The 17,244-nt window shown below is 39.0% G+C and overlaps 1 protein-coding gene across 2 annotated transcripts in view; it reads left to right on the forward strand.

Moving 5' to 3' along the window:
- The window catches only part of gsap (gamma-secretase activating protein), a 42,921-nt gene that overhangs the window by 1,655 nt on the left and 24,022 nt on the right, over positions 1-17,244 (forward strand). Inside the window, exons 2-21 of one of the 2 annotated variants that reach the window (XM_086202223.1) lie at positions 112-186; positions 2,550-2,622; positions 3,703-3,773; positions 4,658-4,714; positions 5,954-6,023; positions 6,261-6,308; positions 6,403-6,491; positions 6,772-6,841; positions 9,310-9,359; positions 10,107-10,217; positions 10,348-10,404; positions 10,502-10,548; positions 10,691-10,776; positions 11,528-11,605; positions 12,215-12,301; positions 12,526-12,618; positions 13,044-13,212; positions 13,335-13,425; positions 15,631-15,700; positions 17,140-17,219. In XM_086202223.1, the coding sequence (XP_086058349.1) occupies positions 6,005-6,023; positions 6,261-6,308; positions 6,403-6,491; positions 6,772-6,841; positions 9,310-9,359; positions 10,107-10,217; positions 10,348-10,404; positions 10,502-10,548; positions 10,691-10,776; positions 11,528-11,605; positions 12,215-12,301; positions 12,526-12,618; positions 13,044-13,212; positions 13,335-13,425; positions 15,631-15,700; positions 17,140-17,219 (1,245 nt within the window). In that variant the 5' untranslated portion in view covers positions 112-186; positions 2,550-2,622; positions 3,703-3,773; positions 4,658-4,714; positions 5,954-6,004. Of the gene's footprint in view, positions 1-111; positions 187-2,317; positions 2,623-3,702; positions 3,774-4,657; positions 4,715-5,953; positions 6,024-6,260; positions 6,309-6,402; positions 6,492-6,771; positions 6,842-9,309; positions 9,360-10,106; positions 10,218-10,347; positions 10,405-10,501; positions 10,549-10,690; positions 10,777-11,527; positions 11,606-12,214; positions 12,302-12,525; positions 12,619-13,043; positions 13,213-13,334; positions 13,426-15,630; positions 15,701-17,139; positions 17,220-17,244 lie in introns of those variants that run through there. The other variant, XM_086202222.1, reaches the window with a different exon arrangement.

Below are 17,244 nucleotides of genomic sequence, written 5' to 3' on the forward strand. Positions count from 1 at the left end.
TATTTTGCAAGATACCAAGATTTATGAAATATGTGAAACTTCTGCTATGAATTGATGTGATATAAATAAAATATGAATGTATGTAATCGCGTAGTCATTGTCTGCCACCAGAAACATTTTGAGGGGAGACAGAAGGGAGACAGCCACAAAAGAGGACAAAAAAAAGCAGCCAGCTAATAAACAGAGGTAAAGATTTGTTGGCCATAATGCGCCAGCACCTTTAAATATGTATGCATTGTGAAAAACAGACAAATCTTGAACTTGAGACGTTCAAAAATAACACAAACTCACACACAGCTGATACAGCCGTGACAGCTTTTTTGGTTTGAATATTTCACCTCTTTTTATCAGGAGGACATTTGGATAGCAGTTATTATGGCTCCATGTTTGTTTCACTTTGCGCTAAAAAATAGAACTATCTTAATTAAACCTTTGGAGAAACCCCAACAGCACAGGATTATAACAAATGTTCTTCTTGAGTGATGTGAAATGGATTCAGATATTAGTATTCAGATTGAGGACACACAGCAAAAAAAACCCAAAAAACAAATCAGGTCTGAATGTGATTAAGGATTACATATGGATGCGGTTCAATTCAAAATGAAAATGTTCCAACATCCATGTAATTTGTGCTGTTCACACGGTAAGGAGAAAACAAATGCGATTCACATCTGAGCGAAATAAATTAGATTTGGGCCACATTTCCATGCAGTCCAAACATCAGTGCAGCTGTTGTGCTGAACACTAGAGGGCAGTGTTGGCTATAAAATACTATCACAAAACCCAGCGTGACACATGATAGGCTGGTGGAGGTGGACATGCTTGAAAGCATTATACAGTGTATATTGACCGTGCTGTTTTAAAAGCAAGGGTGTGACTTCAGCTTCTCAAACAGATCAGAAATCTTCTCAGGTGGGAGTGTTGCCAACATTCGTGTCATATTTCCTGAGTTCAAGAGGTCACGGGTTGTCACAAAACCTCTCTGGCCGGTCACTCGCTTTAATCTAAGAGGTCTTACGTCGATGTCAGGCTCCCATTTGGGACAGTTATCATTCGTGGTGTTCGAATCAACAAAGTTTAAGGGTCTCGGAGCCTGGAATCTTAAAGTCAGCAATGAAGTTCTAGGAGGTGCCAGCAACTTGGTGTCAGTCAGATTTGATGAGAGAATTGAGTGGAATCAGGACAACATGCAGAAAATTCTTGCATTTTTACATTTTAGTCATTTGATAGTCACCTCAGACCCCATACAGTTGGGACATGTTCAGACTGCAGGCAAATCTGATTATATTTATCTCAATTCAGATCATTTATCTGTCCACGCTGCAATTCATCAGCGATGACATCAGAAATGTTTCGTCAGCCAACCTATCTACGAAGCAGAAAATATCAATCGAGAAAGATCGATCAGCCAAATTCCTCTGCTCAAGGTCTTCTCGGGATCTTCAGCTGCCAACTTTCCTCTGTCATAGTATTGATTTATGCTCTGTGTGTGTTTTAATCATGTAAGAGCAAAAAAAAAAAAACAAAACCCCACCATAAAATATTTCTTTTAAGAGCTACACATCCTTGATAAACCCTACCAAAAGCCCAGACCTTTCTTTCGGAGGGCCAAAGCTCAAAATAAATGACGGGGCGTGTATCAAAGCAAATTAATTTTGTCTGTGTGATACTGTGTCCATCTCTCAGGCCAAATTAGTCCTCTGCAAAGTGTCACTCTTGTGCCTGACCAAATTAAAATTGTTGAAAAAAAATTGTGGTTCCTCGATTGCTTAAATACATTTTACCTAATGCCCACCATGATGAGGTCTGGGAAGCCAGAATGAAGTTTTTCTGGCTGTATCCACAATCCAATTATTTTCCCCTCATAAAAAGATTTCCACCATTGGCCAGATATACTTTCTCAGAGCCCCACAGCCCCTTATAATACTTTGTTGTTAAAAGACTGGTAATATCAATGCGTTTTTTTGTTTTTTTTTACGATGAATTTATATATACTAGATATTAGATTAGATATTTTTATATCGAGAGGCACAAATCGAAACTAGTAGCTTGCCAAATTTGGTCCCCGCACCTCATTTTGGGCAGCCCTTACAACCTACAATTGTTCCACACTTTCCGTATAAAACAAACAACACATTTACTCTCAGTTAATATCTCCCTGATTCTGACACTCAGCTGAGAAGCGCCTGCGTAAATCCGGATGCCCCTCAGCAGGGCGGTGAGAGATTCCAAGCGGCTAGAGTGATGCTTTCCTCGGCCTATAGCAGGGAAGGGAAGGAGGGAGGAGGTACCGTAACATTTCCGCATGTTAGTTGAAAGTAATTTAAGTGACCTCAAGGGGAACTATAGACGTTGAAAATTGTTCAGGTGCTCTGCTGCTTTCACTTCATAAAGTTCCCCAAACTAAAGACTTTCGGTCACATGTCCTGCCCGGAAAGGAACCAGCCGCGAGGTGCTGCCTCTCCTCCAGGAAACACACTTCGAAGTTCTTGAAATCTATAATTCTGATCTGAATGTTCCACTGAGGTGTCTACATGTTGAAATTCAAGCCAGAGTTTGACCTGCACACGGATGTTGAGTCGGATATCCTCGAGAAGGAGGCGGCCGTCTGCAGGGTGAAAGGTGAGGCGTTCAGGTGTTGTCGGTCAGCTGTACTATCGCCAGTGAGACAGGTTAGCGAACAGTGTTAGCCACCTGCGTCATGTATAGCTTATATTATGAGTAGGAGCGTGTATACCAGTCATCAAATAGATTCATGCTAAAGTTAGAAAAAAATCTATTTACCTTTTTGTTATCAACACTTTGGAAATAAGAAACTTAAAAACTGCAAACAGATGTTTGAAATTTACAAAAAAATGAAGTAAAAACGTCAGTGTGGGGAGAGAATAGCCCAAAACTGTCTGCACTTGCGTGTAGCATCTCACTTCCTGCGTTTAATTTGAAGACAATATGATTTACAATCCCAGTTAAAGCAACAAGTCAACATGAATGGAAGCTCATTTCTGCCAGAGAAGGATTTTGCTATTTATGACTTGAAATCTTTGGGTTTCGGACTGTTTATAGACAATAACAAACAATTTAAACATCACTTTTAGGCTGCAGGAAATTGCAATGAGAATCCCTAAATTTTCAACGTTTTCTAGACTAAACAAATATCGATTAACCGTGGGAATACTTAATCGATTAATCAATGGTGTAAATATTGATAAACTGCAGCCCTGTTTTGCAGCACAAGGATATTGTCTCGATGTAGCTGCTGCAAAACACTTTATAAGAGCCTCGACTTTATAATTTATAACATGCATGGTGATGAAATTAACAGCTTTGGTATTAAGCATATCCTCATGGATATATCACAGTTATTAAATAAAAACTTGAAATTGGACTTTGTATCTGATAATTACGCCTCCCCATTGGAATATCTTTTTATCGTCAAGGCTAACCTTTTTGTCTTTTTTTTTTAAGTTTTCTGATGCAAAGTGACTTTTATAGCTTTCAACAATAAAGATACGAGGTCATTTTTGCAGGGTTTGTTGTCCAATCGATGCAAATCTCTTGTATTACACAGTGATGCATATTTCCAGATTGGGCGCTTTTTGCACGTGTGCTGTGGAAACGCAAAGTTCTAATGACAGGAATACTGCTATTTACTGTATATGCACGCTGTTATATCCATTTCTTATAATGCTGCATTGTTTGCAGAATATTCTGGAACAGTAGACATTTGCATCCTAAATATTGAGAACGATGGAGACGTTCTTTACTCCTGGAAGGTAAATAAATTTGTTTCATATGAAGTTTTCACTCGAGCTGTGCTAGTGTGTGTGATTACTCCTAATCCATGCTAATCCATTCCTGGTTGTATTGTATTATACCTGCATGCCAAGCGCAGTCACATCGTGTGTTTTGTTTAGTCATTTGGGGACTAATCACTAGGTTTGTTCATTTAGAATCTCAGATGGACATGTAGACGGTGACAAGCAAGTTTATTGCAATTTGAAATGGTGATATTACGTATATTGCATTATTTGGCAGTCGTTATATGTCTGCTTGTACCAGCGCTTCATTGAAAGGAGAGAGTGAAAAGTTCAAAATATTCCCAGATGCCATTGTTATGTGTGCACCACTCATCATCAAATAGACTCCAAAATCAAACAGAAGAGTCCCTCTGTAATTCTGCCTGACATATTTGGTATTTTCGGAAACCTTGGGATCCTCGCTAGAATAAAGTTGTGTGTGTGTGTTGAACCGAGCCACTCTGCACAGCATACATTTTTAATAATAGACCCCGCCAAAGAGCCTTTGGGTTTAGGGGGTTAAAGACAGCGCGGAGCTCGCAAAGGAGAAAATAATCTCTTTTTTTAGGGTTCAGCATTTTATGCATGCTTGACTGTGTCTTGGGTTGCAGAGTTTTAACATTAAAAAAAAAAGAACAAAAAACAAAACGTGGCGTATCAGTGGTTTGAAGTGAAGCAAGCCTGGTTAGGGTAATCAGCGAGGTCAGACAGGTTAATGACGAGGTCAAGCGCGGCGTTAAACTCGTGTCGCCGCGGTGGGAGACACCTATGAGAAAGGAGAGGGTCTTGGGTTCAGAGAGATTAGGATTATTGACATTTGATTTCACTAGAGGATTCTCATCTCTCTCTTCTCTTGACAGGGGGCAACAGGGACCACTAGAATTGGAAAATATGACGCCGTTGCGAAGCAGAACAAGGTACTACTGCGTGTCTGTGTCATGTAGCAGTGGGATTAAAAAGAAAATCAATGGTGTTTTTCTTCTTCTTATGCTTCTGACAAGTGCTGGCTGGAAGCATTTGTGTTTTCAGTGTGTTCCTCTCGTCCTTGTAATCTCAGGAACGCTGTGAGGGAATTTCTACAAATGTCCATTTTATTGAAACGTGACAGAAAACTACAGCACGAATACTGGCCATACTTCTAGAAATCACATGCTAATAATTATAACAAATGTCCAATAGCGATGAAATGACCAAATGTTTACATTTTATATCTAAACATCAATTCAAATGTGATATCATAAACACTTCAAAAAACATTTTTAACTTGAATTCACTTCGAGTCTGCACAGTATATCATGAGTCAGGACAAATTTGAATATAGATTGCAAATGGGCTGGTTGGTGAAGAAGCGCGAGGCAGTAATTCTTGTTTAAGTTTTGCGTAGGAGTTTTTAATCCTCAGCAAACCGAGGCGAAACTTTAAGACAATTTTCTACTTTAAGTCTCTCCTTGAGACATGCGTTGTTTTTGCTCAGGCACTTGCTCGAACTTGCTGGTTTAGTTCAAAAAAAAAAAAAAAAGGATAGAGTTTCATTTGAGCGTACGTTTTATTCGTCGCTTTAAGAATCTGTTGTAGGTCAAATTCAAGTTCAGATGTGAAGGTTTTTCATTTACATTCGTGCTGTATTTTTATTTTTTTTTCAGGGGCTGTATGTATGTCATTTAAATGTTTTCTTCTGCTCTTTATTGCTAAAAAAGGACACAAAATCACAATACGTAGCAATGTTAAATTCTTTACATGCAGATTAGAATAGAGTCGAACCCCTTTGGGGCTGCACCATTTGGCAAAAAAATCAAACATCCGATTGCGAGACGATTTTGGATTTTAGAGGTAATTTTAACTTTCAAATGGTAATCCTACATTTTTTGTGTGAAGTCTGTCGAGTATGATGAAGAAGATGCGGAACATCTCTGCAGCACCAGAAAGTTCAATTTAAAATGGTATTTTGACCTTTGGACCTTCCCAAGTTATAAATGTGATTAGTTTTGATTAATTGCAAAGCCCCGAGCTACTACATGTTCCGATAATGTTAAAGTAGGATGTGAGTGTGCCTTCCCATGCCAACTTCCTTTGAGTGCTGCGTTTCCTCTCCACACACTTGTCCTCATGTGCCTCTGTGTGTGTGTGTGTGTGTGTGTGTGTGTTCTACTCAACAGCTCTTGTACACATTTGACAAGCCAGTGTGTGTTAGCAGCTGTTCCCTGAACATGGAGGAAACGCTTCTTGGTGAGATAATGAATTTGCCAGCACTGTTAACAATATTGTAATCTTGACCCCAAGCGATCAAGTACAACACAGAGAAGAGAATAAAGCACAAGTATCCACGCAGGAATATTTCTTGTACATAATATGGATGAACGAGGCCACGGTGCCATTTTTATCCTGGTTCTCGACTGTGATGTTGCCAAATGTTGAGTTCAAGATGTAACGCGGCCAATTAAAAGTCTGTTTTGCCTCTCTCAGCTGTCAGTTTGGCTCAAAATACAAGAGGAGAAGAGCGCCTTCAACCAAGTAACTCGCTAGCTCTCATTCTTTCTTTTACAAGCTTTTTTTTTTTAAGTCTTCTTAACTCTGTGGTTATATTCCACCTTGTCTGTATTTCTAGTTTCCAAGTGTCTCACTCTGCTGATCGAGATCCATCCCATCAATAACACTAAAGTCCTCAAGGCTGTAGACTGCAGGGTCAAAGTGCAGGTAGAGTGTTGTGCATTTGTGTGTTTTCTTGGCCCCTGTCATGCAGGTTTACTGCAACTGCAAGCTGACGTTGCAGGTTTTGGAGCCTCCAGTGAGTGAAAGTGTTCTCTCCCTCTTTCTCACACTTCTACACAGTTACGAGCGTTTGATGAATGTATATGTTGTGAACCCTTGCACCATTGATTTTGTAGCACGCATTAAATGTGAAAATCACCACACGGGTTCGTCTTTGTAAAGCATTCTTTCAGTTACTAACTTGAGTTGGTCTGGTTATTTTCAGTTCCTCAAGTCAGAAACTGACAGGAGATCAGTGCTGGAGAGCCACCTGCTGCTGCTGACAGAAGATGGATGTGAGCATGTTTGTTTTAATCTGCTGCGGCACAGAACATTATGAACAGACAGAAAAATCCTTTAGGGAAGAAAGATGTGGGACTGGAGCCCACCGATTAATTCACTGCCTTTGATAGAGCCAGAAGATGAATGTTTCAACACGTCTTCATCAGAGTGGACAAAGATACTAGAGGAAAACAATGTATTCAGTCGCATAATTGGTTGAGTCTTTTTTAACTCATTTGAATAATGAATCCAAATAAAAGAACATAGTCCTCTCGCGGTTACAAAAATAAAATTACAAAGGGTACAAATACAAATAGCCGTCAGATGTGACAAATCAGAGGAGACATGGCACATACGCATCTTCATTTATGACACAGTTGTTCACAGTGCCGCAACTAACTATCATAGTTTTCATCATCCAACCCTCTGGGCCCGTGTCCCATTTACTCACACTCGTTGTATTCCATGCAGCAACAAGAAAAATGCACTTTACAAAATGAAGCTCTGAAAATATTAGCCTTTTTTTTCCCCCACTTTAAACAAGTTAATTTCGTTAGCCAACATCAGTCCAAAATCATCCATATGGCATGAATTTCAACCTGTAAAAGGCTTTGTTTTAACGTCGAAATGATCTTTTTAGGATTTTTTTTTTATTCATGACAGCATTGGTTATGTTAGTGATTAAAAGTAACATTATTATTATGCCTTATTATATTTTGTGCAGGGTATAATTTGTATATAAATACTCGCAATCATGTTGTTTTGCACCAAAAAAAAGAAGCTAATATCTCAGTACACACAGGTACGCTGCACTATTTTATTGACAGTGCCTCTAGTGGCAATAGTGGGAATAGCATGTGCTAGGCCTTTCAAATTATGCAAGATGTTAGAAAATATTTAAAACTAGTGTGAATATTTCCCTCTCAAAAGTTTAATAATCCAGCCTTGGACCTCAGTGACTTTTGTTAGTCCCTCTACAATAATCCATAATGATACGGAACATATTTTTTGTGAGTTTTAATTGTTAGTGTTCATTGTTGACATTACGATCTTTGTTTCACATATTGCTGTCGACCATCAGAGCAGTTAACGGGAAGCAGCCTCGTGCGTAAATAGTCCTGGGTAATGATGTTGTTGTTTTTTTTTTACTCATTTGTGTGTTTTCACAAGCAGAAACACATTATCACGGAAATGCTGCCACAACATGCATATGTAATATCCATCTATCCATTTTCTACAGTTTATCCTGTTAAGGGTTGTTGGGGGGCTGGAGCCTATCCCAGGAGCCTTTGGGTGAGAGGCGGGGTTCACCCTGGACAGGTCACCAGTTTGGTTTGGTTTGGACTGTGGGAGGAGTTGCCCGATTATGGATTTAACCACTTTTTCCATCGAGCCATACGTGTAACAATAAAACTACACATGAAAAAATAAAGAAAAACACATAACTGAATACATTTACACAAATAAATATAAATAAAATTGGGTAAAGAAATAATATACCTGTCCAGGGTGAACCTCGCCTCTCGCCCGTAGATGCTGGGATAGGCTCCAGCCCCCCCGCGACCCTTACTAGTAAGGAATAAGCGGAAGACGACGATGGAAATAATATAAGATGTATGCTGAAACTGACGTGATGTGTGAGTTGAAGCAGTCATACAGCACAACTTTACAGCCTTGTGATAACAAGCTGTTGTGTTTTATTTATATATATATATATGTGTGTGTGTGTGTGTATGTGTATATATATATATATATATACATATATATATGTATATGTATATATATTAGATATAGAGATAGATAGATAGATACAGTAGATTGACAATGGATGGATAAAAAGTATCATCATAATTTTCCCAAAGACCCCAAAGATGTTACTTATCTGTAATAATATGGCAAAAAGAATCCTATTTTAGAGTCATGACCAAAAAAAAATAGTTTGACTGAACCAAATCAAAGAATAATCAATGAATAGTTGCTGCTGTAGTTGCAGACATGTCAAAAAAAACAAAACAAAACACAACACAAAGAAAGCGCAAACATCTCTTAAAGTTACAAAAGCTAAAGAAGTTCAAAGCATCATCTTGAGAGCAAACATGGCAGATTTAGTTCTTCATCAGCCCAGTGTGAACCTCTCTGTAAAGTTGATGATGTCACCCCCTTCTAGAAGAGCGTGAAATGTTCTCTATCCCCCAGAACTGCGGTTAGCCTCTACCGATGCATGTTGAGAAATAGTGCATGTTCATGTACGACGTGCAGTTGAGCTATGCAAATCTTTGAAGCGCTCTTCTTTAACTGTCCAACGTAAACTCAAGACTTAACCGGTGAGCTCCATTCCCTCTTCTCGCCTCTGCTGAGAAGCTCCAGATTCAGCTGAAGGATGCATTTTCCTACTTGAAATAAAATTTACATTTATAGAGAACAAAACGCAATACATGTTTGTCTCATGTTGCTTCAGCTCACCGCCACTGTTGTGTTTCAGATGTGGATCTTTACCATGTGATGTTGACCAGGCATGAAGGTTACAAAGTGGTACATTGGATTTTTTTTCTTTTTGAAGGGACATCTAGAGTAGGGTAAGCCTAAAGTGATATTTCACCCCCAAAATTATCATTTCAATTCCTGATAGATGTCTTGAACTCGAGTTTTTCCCCCCTGAACCTTACTTGGGTCATTGCTTTTGAATTTGAAGTTGATTAAACTTGAGGGGACAAGTTTAGGTCATTTTATAATGACTTTAAACAATTCAACTTATACTTACAAAATAAAATCCATTTGTTTTTTCAAGTTCCATCTACTTCAAATTCTAAGGCAATCAAGACACTTTTTTAATGTTCTAGCAGATATATATATTTGGTAGAACATTAAAAAGTGTCTGTATATATATATATATTTTTTTCTGTTTAATGAAAAACTAAAAAAAAACTTGTGAAAATATAAATTAATTGACTTCATGTGTCTTTGTTTGGCAGTTGTGTAACATTATCAGGAATAAATGGGTGACTTCCTGATGAACTGTTAAACACATTACACCTTTTTGGGTGAAATATCTCTTTAACTACAAATTGCATAGCAGACTTGAGCTTAGTGGGATTTGCACAATCCTTTGGAGGTCAGTCAGATGTCAATTATGTGCAGTACACTGTATATATTCATTACCTAGCTACAATAAGGACCAGTTAAATGTTTTCTGGAGTCTTCAAGTATACCTTCCTTCTGGAGAGCTTTGCATAAGATATTCATGTCATCTACAAATCTGAATATGAATATGTGATCCAGGTGATGTCCAATCCTGAGCGTTTGTCCAGAACAGCGGAGAGAATAGTGGAGGACTTCTGCTGGACCCAGTGGGACGGACACACACAAAGACTCTACTATCTCACACACACGGTAATGCGCTTTGTTCAGGTTTGGTACAATGGATGTGAGCACAATGCTGTGACAGTCAACCAAACAAATGCTGCCATTGATGGCGCAAAATAAACCAGACGCAGTCATCCCAAATACATATCATTTACAGGACAAGTTCCTGCTGCGATGTGTGCAGTTTTATCCCAAGCATAACTGTGAAACTGTGGTAAGCTGTCCCTCTTGTATTCAGTAAGACATGCTCATGTGTATACTCTTAATTAAATTCTTTCACCACTTATTGACCCTTCGTTACCGTCTGACAGTTGGAGCTCCCCTTAGAGTTACCAGCTTATTCCTTCCACGCAGTCAAGTAAGGCAACAACTTCTACAACAAATTAAATGTTTCCATTCCTTCTTTGTAATTTTGGTGTGCATGCAAATAAAAGTGAAATTGATTCTCTCCACATCACGCTGTGCAACATACTGGTATTATAAACAACTGTGTCAAACAGGTTTGTAAATCTTGGTTTTGATCATCATCACGTCGAGACACCAGAGAAGCAGCGCGCTAACATGAAAGTTTTCACAAACAGAATAGGTAACGCACGCATACACACACTCTTGTATTTTCTTTCACTAAATACATATAAATAAAACAATATTCCAGCTTATAATGATATCAAATATGTGCTTGTTTTGTGTTTGTCGTCCATGCAAACAAGAACGTAAGTCCCTCGCTATTTGCAAGGAATCTTCTAATCTGCTGAACGCAATGATGCAACATCATATTTTATTAAAGAACATAAGTTTATGAGGAATGAAGCCAGCAGAGATGTGGAAAACAAGGGTCTGAAGTGTATTTTGATTCCCAATCTCACTGATTGTAATTCAAAAATGACTTAACCATACGGTATATTTGTTTTTCAAATGAAATGTGTCAATTTATCGTAAGCAGACTGCGTATGAACACCGTGTGGCTGATTTTAACCTATCTTGGTGGAGGGTTGTGATAAGAATCGAGGAAGAACCCGGTAAAATTTGGAGCAGATTCATGTAACGCTGGGTTTACCTGAGGACAAAAGTCTCAGAGCGCCTGTCTGTTAGATAGATTAGTAAAATCATATCATCTATCATCGGAGGTGTACGCCCCAAACAATTCATTTTTAAAATGATTAAGAATAATTGATTGAAGTGTTCCCGTTGTCACTGATTGATGCACCGTCGATAAGGAAATTTATTCATACTTTGAAGAGATTTTACCTTATTTCACACTCACGACCGTGTGTATTGCCATGTATGTGAAGTCCCCGTTTAATTGACAGTTGCTCTGTCTTGTGGTGTGTTTTCAGGAAGCATGTGTGTGTGCTGCAGCCAACCAATTAATGACAACCGAGAAGTGATCTACACTGTGATTTTGGTTCATAAAGGTGTGTGTGTGTGTGTGTGTGTGTGTGTGTATGTGTGCGTCATCACCTGCAGGCTATTCAAGCTCTTTACAGTACCTGTCTTGCCTGTCAGTAGCTCATGGTGTACACAAGGCTGAAAACATGCCCCCACACTCTGAAAATGTGCACATACGCACTAAAAATGCGAATCCTTTAAAACGTACACATAGAAAATTTCATACATGTAGGCTACTTTTGTTTGAATTAAAAAAAAAACAAACATCACTGCAGCCATAACTAACTCAACCTGACTTCCTGTTACATCGAAACAAGTTCCAGGTGTACTGAAAACATTTTAAGCACAAATTGCCTGCATGCTGCTGTGTGAAGTTGTCATGGTTCAAAATTTCCATGTGTATCTGCAGCTTTTCAATTTGTGTATGCAGGTTTTTAAGTGTTTATATACACAGTCTGTGTGTGTGTATGCCTTTGCAGCAGGTGTGAGGTGTTTGTATGTTTGTGTTTTGGAGTGCGCGAGTGCATTTTCATACACACAGGCAGATGTTATACCAAACAAATTTTTTCAGTGTTCACCCAGCCTTCCATTTATGGTCACTAATTTTGATTTTTTTTCCCCCCACTTTTTTACAGGCTACAGCAAAACTTTCAGAGTAACTTTGGGCAGTGAGCAGTCGACACAGAAAATTGCTTGGCTCCATCCTCTCTTCATCCCCATAGGTGCACGCGGGCGCGCGCGCACACGCACGCACACACACACACACACACACACACACACACATACACACACACGTACACTGGACTGCCAAACATTCGGCTCCTACTTCTGCATTCCCAGCACAACCTCATAAATCCAGTGTGTGTAGCCTCATTCAGACTAATTAACGTCTGCTTACCAACACACACCCTGACAGTGAAACTGTGGTATTTGTTTGTGTATGTAGGTTACTACATCGTGGTGTATCTGCAGGGTTGTTTTCTTCACTGTATCAACACCAGGCAGCAGGAGATGCTCTGCCACTCCCTCTTTCTCTCTGGTAAGATTATGTCTTTCGCAGCTCATCCCCTTCCAGCCAAAAATATGTTTTCTTCTTGTTCCCACCATTGAGTGCTTGTGCTTCACTGTTTAGAATGATGTATGTATTCAGTTTGACCCAAAAAGGCTGTTTTCACATCCATTTATTTTCTCGGTTCTCTTTGAAAGCCTGTTTTAAAGAGGCGGGCCTACAGGCATTGTCTGTGACATCACAAATACTATGGAAGCTGATCCCGTGGTATTTGTTTTTCCGATGAAAAACAGCATGCCAGACCCATATTATTGTACTTGTTTGCTTTGCGTATTGCTAAAATCATGGGAATCTTTAAAAAAAATTTGTGTACAATGTAAACCTAGCATTTTTGTGTGTTTATGACCCATTTCCCGTCTTATGCTTGTCCGTCTGTGTGTCTCAATGGCATCAAGGAGATGAAGAGGACTTCGGCCTTCATTCCGAGGCAGGAAATATCACAGTGCTGCATTCAGAAGAAGAGGGTACAACTACACTGTTGGACTTGGCTAGTGGGCAGATCCACACTGCTGAGCTTAGCTCTACTTGCCTACTGCAGATATTGCAGTCAGACCCACATCTGAGGTGAGCAAGATCTAGATGCATGAATTAACTTAAATTATTTTTAAGTATTAATTGGCTGTGGAAAGAGCATACACAGCACAGGACAAAGGTACATTTACTGTATGTCACATCCATCCGACAAGGTGCCCCAGCAGTAAGGCTGACCCTCAGCGCCTGGCTGCCCTCCACTGCCTGCTGGTTTACTTGGGAAGTGACCCAGATCTGCAGCTGAAGGTAAAGATGGATGCACACGTTCTTGTGTCGGAGTACAGCTTGATGTCCATTTTTTGTCCCCTGAAATAAGACCTTTGCATATTTTATCCAACACATTCTGATTGCTTTGTGAACAAAAAGTAAAAGAACAAAGTCCAAAGATCAGAAAGTTTTCCTTGAGGAAGGGAGAGACTATGAGGGAAGGATAAGAAAGGAAATGAGTTACAAATGGTCATACAAATAGCATCCACGTCATGTGACCCAGGGACTCCAAATCAGTTACAGATATTGCTACAAGAGGGAAAAATAGGACACGCTTGTTTTTATTTAATTACATTCTAAACTTTCAATGAATATTTTAGTGCAAAATTCATTTGCACTAAAGTAAGAATTTGCACTAATATTTTATGTATTTTTCCAAGAAATTTTTCCCAATGGCTTCCACGTCATGTGACCTAGGGACTTCAAATCAGTGCCAGATATCACTAGTAGGTCATAAGTATAGGACACACCTCTTTTTTATTTAAAGTAATTGTATTCTATGTGAATATTTTAGTGCAGATTACATTTGACACGTAATGCAAAATGAATCTTTATTTTTTTTTATATCTTGATTAACTTCCACATAATGTGGACCCGGGGATGCCAAACCAGTACCAGTTATTTGTATTTGAGAGGAATAATACGTTTCTTTTTCATTTGCGTTTTAAGGAGCAACTGTCAGAAAATAAGTAGAGGTGGCAGGTCATGTGCATTACAGTGTTCGTGCAATAGGTGTCGATCTTGAGTTAAAAGTTAGCAGATCGAGGGAAGAGGACACCTCCTGGTACTAAAACTGAAAAAGACAAATGGACAGAGATCAAACTATGTATTGTTTTAGGGCAGAGTTCTCGGTATGACTCAGACTCCTACAGGAGTGAACCCAATTTAAGATGTTCCAGCTGCTCTGATATATTACATGAGTTACCTTTTTTAAAGGTTAAATGAGTCAGCAGCGTCATTAGGGCTAGACATTGGACACCAAACACAATATCTATCGTCTTCGTAGACTCTGTTAATGGGCCCAGCGACACAAAAATGCTGTCTTTTTTTAATAATGACGCTTTCTAAGAGTTTTGCTTTGTTCGCTACAGTTTTCATATTAAAGAGCAAAATAAATTCTTCCCTTTCCCTTCTCCCTCTTCCATGTAATGGTTGTGTTCATGTTTCTGGAAGTATAGCGAACTATAGCTAAGAGATGTCGTAACACCTTCCCATAAGGCTACATTATGTATGCTTAGATATGGGTGTGCTCCTTTTTAAGCATTATTTACAGCTAATTAACCATTTATTAATGCTGTGCGTGGTCATTATCTTATAGTTGGGAGAACGGATTCCTTAAGTAACACCAACCTCCCCCAGTTTTTCCCATCCTTCTTTGCTATAAACTGGTTAACATGACCTGCCTTAAAGGATTACCACACATTAGTTAACTGTTTAGAAATATTAACTAAATACTGTTCGCAGTTAACTAAGCTTTAGCGAACTGTTTATAACGTACGGTTACTTTAAAGTGTTGTCAGAATATTTTCTAGCAGCATAAAAGAGGTTTCTTTTTTTTTTTTTTCTTTAACATTTTTTATTAAGTAACTACCCACAGAAGATACATCAGAAAAGGTCCCTGTTCCCTCTACTTTTCAAAAATCAAGCCAAAACATCCCGGGTACAGCTGCTGTTGTGTGTTGGTGACATGTGGAAGGAGGTTGCGTGTTAATAAAGCGTGGCAGAACATTTCCTTCTTTTACGGTTGTGAAACAGGCAGTTACCATAATGGAACGTTTGCGTGACATCTGCTCTTGACATTGCTTATGTTCGGTACAGTCCGCAGGTGCCTTCAGGACTACCAGAGCGACACTCAGAGGAGCTGTCAATCATGATGTCACGCACTAATTAAAACCGTATGAACACTTACACATAAATCCTAAAAACGACAGAAAGCATCTCTGTATAAATGTAGTTCTGCTTTAGCCTTCAGACAGAGTTTTGAGATTATCTATCCAGTCAAGCGAATATTTGACAAAACATCCAATTATTCCCTCCTTGGTTTAAAGATTCTGCAGTAATTTAGCAGACTTTGATGAATATAAAGCACAGTTGACTTTTATATCTCTTGTGTTTCTCTCGCTCTCTCGCTCTCTCTCTCTCTCTCTCTCTCTCTCTCTCTCTCTCTCTCTCTCTCGCCTCTAGATTATTGAATGGTTGTGTGACAATGTGAACCCCTTGGAGTCCTTTGATCAAATCCAGGAGTTCATTTTAGGTCAGTGGCTTTTCTTCTTCTTCTTCTTCATGGAGTTTAGCAACTCCCTTATCTTTTTATGTCTCCTTCTGTCCGGGGTTACTGGGGTGCTTACATCCTCTCTGTACAAAACTCCATTCTTTCATCCCCTCTGTTGGGTGCCAACATCTTTTTTTTTTCTTTTCCTTTTTTGCTGCATACTTTCTGCAGAGTTAGAAAATGTATTCGGTTGTTTTGAGACCTGAGAGACTCTTTCCTTGCAGAGAAAAAAAATATTTGTGTGTCCGAGCATGTCTTTTGGGCATTTTTATGAGGGAGATAATTCTTGCACAGTGCATGATATTAGCATATTGAGGAAAGCTGTCATCCCCTAGAGAGTAAATGATTACATTAGATATTTGAGCACCTTGCTGCATACATTTGTTCATTATTGATGCTTGTGTAGCTGCTGTTTCTAATATGCTGAGTTAAATACAGATAGAATGGAAACTGCCTCTGTGGATTAAGTCGCCGTGTACAGATTTTTCTCTCTAATAAATGCAAGGAACCTCCATCTGACTTTGCCCAGATTATCTCAGCAACTGTCCATCGATGTTGAAGATGGTATGTGAATTGATGGTGCCTTAAGGAATCGAAGTGTCAAGTTTGAAGTGGGTTTGTGTGTGCAGGTAATTAAAGGGGCGGAGCCTGTGACTTGCAGTAATAAGAGTCACATTGTGAGCCGGTAACTGGATCTTTTCTTTGATTAGTGACTGAAATGACAGTCAGGATTTTTGCATAACTTTGATGCCTTGCGACATCCCGACACCTCAGTAACCGTGCCTCCGAAATGACATGCAGTAGTTCCTATAGCCACGCTCTTTTACTGTTACAGCAAACCAATCATGTTATGATTTGCTTTTTGCTTTTCTTTTCTTTTCTTTTCTTTTTTTTTTTTTAGCTCAAATTCAAGTGTTTGTGCTCAGGGCTGGATAAAAAGACGACATGGGTTATACCACACAATGCGTTTTAGAGTTTTTAAATTAGTGTTTTGGGCAATTTTGCTGTTTTAAAAGTTGGTCTCTACCAGCTTCAAGCTAATAATATGTTGGAGCGGTTTTCTGAATTCTTGAGTGCAGGGAGGGAAACTTTTTTTCTGAGATAAAGATGCCTGACTTTGAAAAGCAAATTGATGTAATGAATACTCCATTTAATTAATACATGATATATTGTATCAGACCACGTAGCCTGCCATTAATTTTAGTGATGTATACTGTGGTCAATTTGAACTCAATTCTTTTTTTTGGAACATTTTCTTAAGGCATTGAGAAGTCAAGGATATCTATTGGTAAAAATGTCTATAAAGTAAAAGTGTTGCCGAAAGCAATGGTATTTTATTACCAAATAGATAACACATAAGTAACCTGTGATAACTTCAGTCAACTAGAATGAGAATCCAAAACTGTCTCTGCCACTCACAGCCTCCTTGTACAGAATAACTTACGAGAAGTCTCTCAGCCTGGATAAAGTCCTACCCTACTCCTCGGTGTTCGACAAGAAGGTAGTGTTCCCCCCTTCTACCATTG

This window comes from Aulostomus chinensis, chromosome 4 (assembly GCF_037954235.1).
Source record: "Aulostomus chinensis isolate RoL2024-O1b breed Wild chromosome 4, RoL_Achi_v1.0, whole genome shotgun sequence".
Classification (NCBI taxonomy): domain Eukaryota; kingdom Metazoa; phylum Chordata; class Actinopteri; order Syngnathiformes; family Aulostomidae; genus Aulostomus; species Aulostomus chinensis.